The sequence below is a fragment of the Opisthorchis viverrini genome (assembly GCF_000715545.1).
Source record: "Opisthorchis viverrini unplaced genomic scaffold opera_v5_479, whole genome shotgun sequence".
In the NCBI taxonomy this organism is placed as follows: Eukaryota; Metazoa; Platyhelminthes; class Trematoda; order Opisthorchiida; family Opisthorchiidae; genus Opisthorchis; species Opisthorchis viverrini.
Window position 1 is genome coordinate 263,256 of NW_008752140.1, and position 11,047 is coordinate 274,302.

Consider the following 11,047-nt stretch of genomic DNA (forward strand, 5'->3'; position numbering starts at 1 on the left):
GTGTGTATTTCTCGACAGGAAGAAGTCATCCCAATCTTGCGAAGCAAACGTGGACGAAAAAGCTTGTAAAATATCGGGTGAGAAGAGATGAAACATGGATGGACTCAGAGGAGCAGCTTGGCCATAACTGACTACGTTGCAAGAGACAACACATCGGTCACTTCCTGGGAAGCGTAGGCTAACTACAGCTTCGGCCAAATGGCCATCGTTGGAGAATATTAGGTCCAGAGCATGTAAGCCACGAGTAGGACTATGTACAATGTGAGACCAGCCCCCCACACAAAGTTGCGCAAGCAGCGCGGTGTAAAGGGCGGGGCCAATGGCAGAGGACCAGGTGATTTCCGGCAAGTTGAAGTCACCCAACAGAAGTTTAGATGAATGAGGAAGGGCATGCGCAGTGGAAATGATACGGTAAAGATCAGCATTAGAGGCGGGGGAGGGGGCAGGTGGTAAATAAATACAACCTACTAGTACCGGTCGTTTGGTCTGTACTATGGATACCCAAATGGTCCCTGGAATCCCTTTCAGGTAAGATTCGTCAAATAGGGTTGCACGAAAATCTGACTTGGAATAGATGGCACAGCCACCGGCCCTTGAGTTTTTCCTATCGGAGCGGTAGGTGTCATAGCCAGGGAGTTTCATCTGTGAGCCATGTTTCAGGCACACGGATAATACTTGGTCGTGCAATGGCCACAGTCGCTCGGAGATTATGGATTTTGGGCAGTAATGAGCGGGCATTGAATAACATTATTGACAAGCTCATTGGCGATCAGGTGGTACTAAGTAGGAAATTTGTAATCTCACTCACGCTGGGAATCTGCATTGGAGGGACTAGGTACCCGGTGGTTAGGTTATATGAATCAGGGTCCGGAGTCTGGGATGAGTATTCAGTACTGTATGTAGATGGGTAGATTGTCTTTGTAATAGGTTTGAACCCACGGTAGGATGTACTGGGTCAGGCTCAGTATAGGGTACAGACTGATTTTCGGAGGAGTAGCTCCATGGACAAAGAGTAACAGGGTAGGTCGGGCAATCGTTTGTAATAATGTAATCGACGTAGTCAGGAAATGTTACCGTGGATGGTAGCTCGACAGAAACAGCGGGATTTAGGTCATGCGGGATGGAAGGGCAGGAGAAGTGTATAAAAGACAGGGAACGAGAGGGTAAGACAGGGGCATCGAGAGTGCGGGTGGATCTGTTTTGTAGAGCCTTCAGGGTCGAATCGTAGGGACAGAGGGAACGGGTGTCTAAACTGGGCTGTTTAGAGGACATGGAATAAGAGGTTCATGTTAAGAGATACAAGGTGAGGAGATAGGACGTGGTGTGGTGAGGAAGTTAGTGATATAATCAAACGCTCTGGGAGGGGTGACCTCTGTTGGGAGTGAGCAGGATTCATCTGCGTTGGCTGTAGTTGAAGGTGGTTTGGAGTAGGAAGTCGAGATACAGCTAAAGGTCGTAGAGGTGGGGGTGCACGTGGCTTCGGATGGGGTGGAGGCTGTGGTGGAGTAGGTAGTTGCTGAAAAGGGTTCCCGGGCATATAGTAGCAGGTATCCAGAGGGGCGGAATTTGCTAGTGTATAGGATTCCATGATGGAAATTGTGGTTTGGGGACCCTTCCAAGGGAAATGAGATGCACGGCTAGAGGGGCTACAGATGTGATTATGAGGAATTACTGATTTGGTCAGGTTTGTAGAAGGGCGAAAAGCAGAAGCTCGGGGAGTTGGTACAGGAGAAGGGGTTACGGTGCGAGGCTTGAACAGCAGGTGCTTGAGTCCAAAGAAGTGCTTTGGTGGGAAGACACGAAGTATCATTAGGTCAGGAGGTCTAGAGTGAGGAGCTGTGCTAGCGTTCTCCACCACAGCCTCATGTGTGGGCTGAGTAGTTACCATATCTCCTAAACCAGCAGTCGATCTCGTTGGCGTGGTGCAGGTCGGAGGTAACATTTGCGGATGCTCAGAGATAGGAGTGGAGGGCTCATGGACATGAGCGTGGGGTACAGAACCTAGGTCCAACAGACAGCTTTGTGTGGCATTGTGGCACCGATCAGCGCAAGTACTGGTGTGTAACGATGCAACAGGTTCTGGTGACCTTTTTGTAAGCTGTCTTTGCCTCCTTGTACGAGCAGTTTTAAGTTTCAAGGTATGGAATTTTTTGGTAGATGAGAGAAGAGTCCGGGCTGTTAGCAGACGCACAGCATCTATTTCATCCCGGAATTGCATTATTATCGGGCAGCACATGGATGGTTTCGACTCTCAGGGCCGCCGAGCAGTGCACATGGTATCCAGAATGCCACGTGCTGTCAAGTTGGCAGTTTTGGTGTGCTCAAGCGGCGTTCGATCAGGAGCGTTGAATACGTGGACCTGGTGCCGACATTGGATGCGGTGACAAATCTCTGACGCAATCGTTTCAATTATAATAGACGCTTTTTCTAAGTTTGTAGGATCACATGTTGCATCAGGATTTAAGAGACACGCAATCGATTGTGTGGTTTGCAAGGAAGACATTTCACTTTCCATATTCTGTAGACGGATTCTGAGATTTTCCATGTCTTTCAGGACCTGAGATTCTACTGGTAGTTGTGAATGGAGAGTGCTGCCAGGTTGCGGAAGCAAAGATATGTCGGTTAGGACTACTGAACAATCGGTGGTTGTCTGTGGTACAGTTTTTGCCGGCGTCGATGGATTTGGGGGTTGGGAGCTGGGTCTTCTGGCTGCGAGCCACCTCTTTGGATATACTGTGGAGATAGTTGATGGGGATTAGGGGTCCGGCAACCGCTTAGAGGAGGAAGACGAGAGCGGTGTCATAATAGAATACTTCGAAGTAGGTTGAGGAATAGTAGTGTAAACTTTTGCGATGAGCGGTGTTTCCGGTCAGGAACGAGAAACTCAGTTGTTGGAAAAGGCGATATTCAGGAATAACTGAATTGGCGGGCGAATGGCGGCAGGTCGTCAGGGACGATTATGCAGAATTTTAAACGCGTTGAGCACTGACACCTATTAAGCCTACTGAAGAAGGGAGACCTGCTTATCTCTGTGACCGCATATAATTAGGGATCCCTGAAGAAAAAATAGGTACCTAGTATAAATGGTTAAAGACCTATGGGTGGGTTATAATAAAAAAATACTTTCTACAACACCTGAGCTTGAAATTTCGGTTTCGCGGGATTTCATTTTTTTTGACATGGAAATCGATATTTGTCTAGGGGACGACTACTAGTATGCCTGGCTTTTAGATTCGGAATACGTAAGTTTAAACACAACTGTTGCAGATAAGCCTGTCCGTTGTGGATGGGTAGTCCAGTGGTTTTCAGCAGCCGGTGGTATTCCATTTGATTCTCAAGAAAATTTATTATTTTGTTTTGGAGCATGAAGAGGATTTATGGCAATTAAGCCATCACGGCCGTCCGTTAGCCGCAGAATTATCAAGCCATTCGTTGTATGTCCGAAATTTCTCACTATCCTCCCAAGCACTTTTGTCTCTGATCTTGCAAGGTGATGTGACGGTCAATGTTGAAAATACTTGATTAGGAACTCCAGGTTCCATAGACCGAATTCAGCAAGGTTGCCAGTCCAGGCATGTATATATCCAAGCCTAGCCAGTTTCACTTCCCGGATAACCAAGCAATGGATTTGGGTACCTAAATATTCATAGGTTTGTTTGCTACGGTACAAAAAGAAGTGGAAATTTTATGAATCATTTACAAGTAACTCAGAGGAATAATAGATTTACACGGTGATAAATCTTCCATCTGGACGGTTGACACTCGAGGAGCCGGTCAATTTGTCGCCACGTGATGTGATTTTCCGTGATGGTGCAATGAGTGCCTCGGACCCGAACGAACAAACTTAAGTGGCACTATCAGTGCTAAACACTGACGTTCATTGATCAACCGGATTTTTCAACACTAACGCGTGTGCATTAGAGTGTAAAATTACGGTCGCATGATGAGCCGCTCTTCTTTTGTATGGAACAAGACGCTATTCTTGTTGATAATGAACTGATAGGTGTCTGCTTATTGTTTATTTCAGGCGATGGAATGTCTCCCAGTTGGAATATTTCAAGGTCATTATGACCTACTGGTGCTCCGCAACGATGGGGCTATAGAGTATGTGTTCAGCGCACTTTTCGGTATTTTGAATTATCCATTGGAACAGGTGTTTCTTACGCCACTGGTTATTTAGAAATCAGAGTGAGCACTTCACATTCCCATGACAGTCAAATAAGTTGTCACTTCAGTTGCAGAAGCACCTACCATCCGAGTTAATATCGACGAACACTGCCAATTAAGAGCTGTCTCAATATTCTCAATAAAAACATCTTTTGATTGGAACAAGAGTTACTCCCAGAAACCACTTCATGTGGTTTCCTACAAATCTCTAGATAGATAGATAGATAGATAGATAGATAGATAGATAGATAGATAGATAGATAGATAGATAGATAGATAGATAGATAGATAGATAGATAGATAGATAGATAGATAGATAGATAGATAGATAGATAGATAGATAGATAGATAGATAGATAGATAGATAGATAGATAGATAGATAGATAGATAGATAGATAGATAGATAGATAGATAGATAGATAGATAGATAGATAGATAGATAGATGGATGAATAGATGGACAGATAGATATTTTAAAACTGCTAATGAATATGCTGAAGCATGATATGGGCTGCAAATCAGGCTGGAATCATTGCGTGGGTTATTCAAAACCGCATAATTTTGAGGAACATTTCCCGGACATTCCCGATGTTCAACCGACAGAAAGCCGGAATTACTGGTGCGGTAAAGCAGTAGAACGACAAGCCCGAAATGATGCCCGTGACTAATGAACTCGGATTAGTTCATATATATTCCTCTGTCTTACTCTGAGTGTGTATCGTGGTTTCAATGTTTTGACAACCGCTTTGAAACTTTCTGACTAACAATATGGTCATTTTCTATAGGGTGGTATATATCCCGTTTTTCGGTTAACGAGACTAGCTCTTTTTGTGCAGAACTCGTTCGATTCAACCTGTAAGTATTTTGCTTGAAAGGGCACGGATGCCCAGCTATTGCGCCGTGTGACTAATTCGAGTTCGACCATCAGGACTGCCGGTGAAAGGAAGAAGGTCTTCGCTGCAAAGTTATTTATCCGAAACTGCCAACTGACCGATTACAGACCACTGAACAGGGAAGCGAAACTCTAATATGCATCTTAGTTACAAAAACTGGACATAGATCTTCATCCAAACGAGACTTCCTAGAGATTCTTCGCCTTCACTCTTTCGTTGGTCAAATCCAAGCAAATGTTACAAACTGGCCCCACGAATTCCGCAAAAGAATTCCCTTTTTCGGCCGACGCAAAGCGAATTTCCGCAAACAACATATATTACTCGCGTGCCTCCAGATCAGTAGTATCACCGTTACACACCTCCACCCGTTGAAGCTCGTTCGCATGCCATCGATTTTCATTTCCTTCCGTCAGGTCGGCTTCGGCAGCGGGTCTATTCGGCCGCTTTTCAGGTGTATCTTGCCACTTGCAAAGCTGCGTCCCATTCACTACTTTCGACCTCCGACCATCTTGAATGGTATAGACGTTCCCCCAGCGATCGGTGACTACGAACGTCCCTTGCCATCGACTGCCTAGCTTCCGCGAACCCAGTCCACTCCTTCCAGGATTCAGGTGATCCTTCCACTTGACCTTCGTGCCTATAGGGAACGTTCGGACCTTTCTACTTGCCGTTTTGTGCCTGGTTCATTCCTGAACGGCTCCTCCGGAGACAAGCGCGTTGCTGGCCACAACTCAATTTTTTGATCAACCGGAAGGCGCGGATGTCGGCCGTACATTAGCATAAACGGGGACTTGCCTGTGGTTGACTGCCTGGAAGCACGATGAGCTAACAACACCATTGGCACTTTAATTTCCCAGTCACCTCCTTCGGCCGCAATCCACTCCTGGATCGTTCGATTATTACGTTAGGTCAGGCCACTTGTTTGCGGGTGGTATGGTGCCGTCCTTAGCCGTCTGACACTCAGCTTCTGCAAGCAATTATGAAACTCTTCGCTCTCGAAGCAAGGCCCCTGATCAGTTATGGTCATTTTTGGCACCCCATGGTTGGCCACAATGTGATGCATTACCACTCCGCTGATTGTCGTCGCCCGCTGATTCGGCACGGCTGCCGTCTCAATCCCTCGCGACAGGTGTTGTGTCATCGGCACGATGTATTGGTTCCCCCTGGTTGTCACCGGAAAAGGGCTCATGGAGTAAACTGACCACAACTCGCCTATTTCTGAGACAGGAATGGGTTCCATGGAATGTGTCGCCCCTGTCGTATCCGCTTTCATTAGTTGACAACGCTTAAAGGACACCATATAATCCACCACGTCACTTCTCATCCTTTGGCGAAGTTGGTCGTGTGTCTTGGTGCACCCTGAATGTGCCATCTCATGGCATACAACGATGAGATTCCGTCTCAAGACGCGAGGTATCACGGGCAGCACAACATCTGAATCGGTGGAGATCCAGGAATTTATGCCAGCTTCATCGAGCGTCAGCCGATCAAGTGACCCTGGAAACCTTCTAATTCCTTGTCTCCCTCTCCGTTCTCAACGGTCCTTCCATCCAACAAGGTGGCTGCAACCTTTTGTAACACCGGATCCCGCCGTTGGATTTGCACCAACTTTCCGGGATCCAGTTCAATGACGAGGACATTGGCTCTAATCATGATCTTGGGGACCTCATCTTCAGCTTCTGGCCTTGATAGCCAATCAGTCAAGTGGTTCTCCTCCCCCGGCACGTGCTGGATTGTGAAGTCGTACTCATGCAACCGGAGTGTCTAGCGTGCTAGCTTCACGCGAGGGTCTCTGGTGGTCCGGATCCACTCCAGATGTTTGTGATCGGTTTCGACATGAAACCTTTGCCCAAGCAGAAATAGTCTCCACTTATCCAGGGCCCAGACGATCGCTTAACATTACTTCTCAATGGTGGAGTACTTCTGTTCAGCGTTAATCAGGACGCGACTGGCATATTCGATAACTCCATCTCTCTGCTTTTGGACTGCGCCGATACCGCGATCACTGACGTCCGTTGCAACAATTAACATCTCTCCGACCCTGGGAAGTTTGCAGGTCAGTTGCTGATCCGACATCCGCTCTTTGACACGCTCAAAAGCTTCATATGCTTCTCCGGTCCATTCGAATTTCCGATTTTGACCGAGCAAATCGTACAGTGGCGCAGTGATCTTGTTGAAATTCTTAACGAACCGGCTGTAGTATACTGCTCGTCCAAGAAACTGCAGTACAGACTGCTTTGAACTGGGAACAGCACAATCCTTGATCTTTGCTAATTTTTCGGGCAATGGGCTAACTTCTCCCTCACTCACTTTATGCCCCAGCAGTGTCACCGAACTACGAGCGAGTTGTGTCTAAGGCTTCACTTATCCGCAGGCCAGCTTCCCGAATATGCTCCAACACAGTCTTCAAGTGAGCTACGTGCTCCGGTTCCGAATTGCTGTACAGAAAGATATCGTTTCCGTACACGGCAACTTTCTAAAGATCCTCCGTTAAACGAAGCATCAAGTGCCGGAATGTGAATGGTGCCCCGGACAAACCAAACGGCATTCGTCTAAATTGATATTGGGTGTCCACAACCGTAAACGCCGTTTCCTCCCGGTCCTCCTCCTTGACAGGTGGTTGCCAATATCCGGAACGCAAGTCAAACACAGTAAAGTACCCGGAATGCTGGAGGGAATCGAAAATCTCTGCAACCGAAGGCACAGCCACAACCCGATTTACGGTCAATTCATTCAAGCGCCGGAACACCACGCAAAATCTGTATATTCCGTTCGTCTTCCTTACGAGCACAACCGGGGAATTGTGCGCAATTTTGGCTTCTTCGATTATACCGTTCTTCAACATCTCCTGAATCTGTCTATGGACATCCTCCCGTAGATGGATCGGCAGCGGACGGGGACCATAAGGTCGAAAGCGTTCTGATGACAGGGGAATTTCGTGTTCAATCCACGGGCAGAAGCCAAACGGATCCTCATCGCCCGTAAGCAGTTCGGAATATTCCTCAACCACGGCCCGTATTGACGATACATTACAAGACGGAAGTTTCCAGACACAGAGCTCCCTCACGACAGTGCCTGGATAACCTTCAAGCTTGACTGCGCCATAAGTTGTCACCAGCCTTCCCTGCTTTGGGTCAATCACGGCATCTGTGCCCTTGAGAACATCACCCTCCAATATTGTCTGCTCTACGTCTGGGCTGATGAGGAACGCGTGCTGCACGGAGTTGTCGCCTAGGCGTATCGAGTGCGTTGACAGTCCGTCAATCTTCAATCGATATCCGGTATCAATCAAACATAACTCCTTTTTCCGTCTACCTCGACAATGGCTTGTACGGTAGCTTGTGTCAGTGCACTAATCGCGACCCACCCAGGAAAGGAGGAGTACTCTAAAGTCTTATTGTGTACAAGCGATCGGTTACGGGGGCACTGAATCCTCCAGTGGCCAGGCTTGACACATATGTAGCACCGGCTGGTTCGAGCGTGCCTTCGCGATTCCGCCAGCTGTTCGGTGAGTTGGTCCACATTGGTCTGCACTTCCTCCACTGATGAACCATCCCCGTTCTCCTGCGACTGCAACGTGGCCAGTGGTTCCTGGGGCAGCCCCCGGGCCAGAAATACCATCTCCTCCACACTCAATTGGCCAGTTGCTCGTGCCAACCGCAACTGGGCACCGAGCGCATGCTGCACACCTTCGACGAACTGATCCGACAGCAACTGGTGTCGCGACACTCCGTCCAGGGTCGGCAAAGCGCGATCCAACAACTGCTGCAGGCCGGAGAAGAACGCAGTCGGGTCCGATCCGGGTGCCATCCTGGCCGTCTTGAACCGCCTCATAGCCTTCTGGCGGTCGGCCGGCGTGTCGAACTCCGCTGCGAGGACTTCCTTTGCGCTGTCCCAGTCCATCTTCGGAGGGCCTCATCTGGCCGGATCCAAGGCCGCCTTCACCCGCCCCCTCTGGAAGGTGTTCTGCGCTGCCAACTTACCCCGGTCGGTCTCCAGCCCGGCAGCCTCCGCAACTCCCTCAAAGTCCTCCAGGAAGGTCCAAACATCCCCATCCTCAAAGGCTTGCGGCCATGGGATCTTCATCCTTAACCTGGTCACGGCACCAAATGAAAGGAAAAAAACCTTCCCTGCGGAGTTATTTATCCGAAAATGCTAACTGACCGGTTATAGACAATTGAACAGGGAAGCGAAACTCTAATCTGCATCTTAGTTACAAAAACTGGACACAGATCTTCATCCAAACGAGTCTTCCTAGAGATTCTTTGCCTTCACTCTTTCGTTGGTCAAATCCAAGCAAATGTTGCGAACTGGCCCCACGAATTCCGCAACATAATTCCCTTTTTCAGCCGACGCAAAGCGAATTTCTGCGAACAACACATATTACTCGCGTGCCTCCCGATCAGTAGTATCATCGTTACACCGGTACTGTGCTCTTTTTCACAGTTTCCGTAAGGGAGGAAATCTGCAAATAATTACACCATTTAGATTTGATCAGGGACAAACACATAAAAACACTTCTTGAGTGTGATATCTGTCCGAAAAACATAACATATTATTGTTGATTGGAAGAATCGTCCAATATTTTTGGAACCCCCAAAACCAATCGTTACTGTGGACGTTCGATGAAAATCGCAGGCCGTCTACTGGTTCGAGCTTTTTCATAAGATTTTATCTAATGGCGGATGATAGGTAACCGAAAAGAACCCAAACACTTCCCTGTTCGGAGGACTAACTTGTATTTCTTTGGCGGATTATCATGTTGTCTGAGTGATTTCAAAATTCCTAAAACAGTCTCGATCGGTTTCGCTTCCTCCACATTCACGATCTATGGCTGTTGCCAGCAGGATCCTCTTATCATGGACGTTCGTTACCACTTCAAATACCTCACTATTGGCACAGCAGTACTGGCTACATAAACTGGACTACTCATATTCTTGGTGAAACGTTTTAGACAGCTGACGACCTGTTTCGCCTTTCTTGGGGCTCATCAGTTAGCTGCACTTCCTGAGATGCCATCATCTTTGTATTCCAGATGATCATTCAGTGGAAGAACACCATGATTGGGGGTTCTCTTGTGTCCCCTGTCGAAACCAAAGTCGTTTACAAGCGGGAGAATTTGACAAATTCTGTCGAGTTCAAGTAAAACATGAGTTTGAAGGAAACTCTGGGAATGCGACTACCTGATGAGTCTCAAGACGGGCGAAACCGGCCATAGCTTTACTACGTATGTTGTTTTGAAGAGTTCACACAGGTTCACTCATCTTATTCGTGGCTGAAATATTCCGCGTATTCTTCACTAGCATCGCGCGAGTCTTCATCAAAACGTTTCGAAATGTTCGGAATTCGGATATACCGATACTCAGCAACCCCTCTCACAAATACCAGTGTTATTCGCGGACCCAAAATCTATTTGACTTTCAGTGTGCCTCGCTGACAATCTTCTCAACTATTCGGCATATTGGCCGTATTGTCTCGACAATTTTGAATTCTGTTGGTAAATCTCGCGAGAACACATCTTTCTGTTCTATTGAGGGCATTCTTAGACATTAGTCAATAACTGTGCTCGACATTTATGATTCCCGGTCTTCCTTCTCCATGGTGAATCATTTGTTTCTATGCTTAGATCCTGGTTACAATCTACTTTTAGGTCCCCGAGATAGCCCATCATACAACTCATCTAATGGAGCTGTGCAAAGCCAGATACGAGCTGAAACCCTTATTGACTCTGTCCACAACATCTATTCCTAACGAAATGCAATATGTTGTGTGTTGCCAAAATAAAATCAATTGAAACTTGTCTTTTTCGTGTTCTCTCATCCCCGCAAATCATGGATTGGGTTTTCTCATCAAACTACTCGTCCATAAATCGTTCGGTAAAAGGAGAAGGAATTCAGTTAACTTCGTCGGTATCCTCAGGCCTTATGAACGTATCAAAACGCCTTTACAAATCTGACATATTATTTCAGAATAGATGCCCCGGACGA

General features: G+C 47.2%; 1 protein-coding gene across 1 annotated transcript in view; it reads left to right on the forward strand.

Annotated features, from left to right (window-relative positions):
* T265_11327 (hypothetical protein) overlaps positions 1–5,635 on the forward strand; it is a gene marked incomplete at both ends in the record, with an annotated part of 22,529 nt that extends 16,894 nt beyond the window's left edge. Inside the window, 2 exons of the mRNA XM_009177955.1 lie at positions 4,028–4,153; positions 5,474–5,635. Coding sequence (XP_009176219.1) covers positions 4,028–4,153; positions 5,474–5,635 — 288 coding nt within the window. The remainder of the gene's footprint in view (positions 1–4,027; positions 4,154–5,473) is intronic.
* Between the last annotated feature and the right edge of the window lie 5,412 nt (positions 5,636–11,047).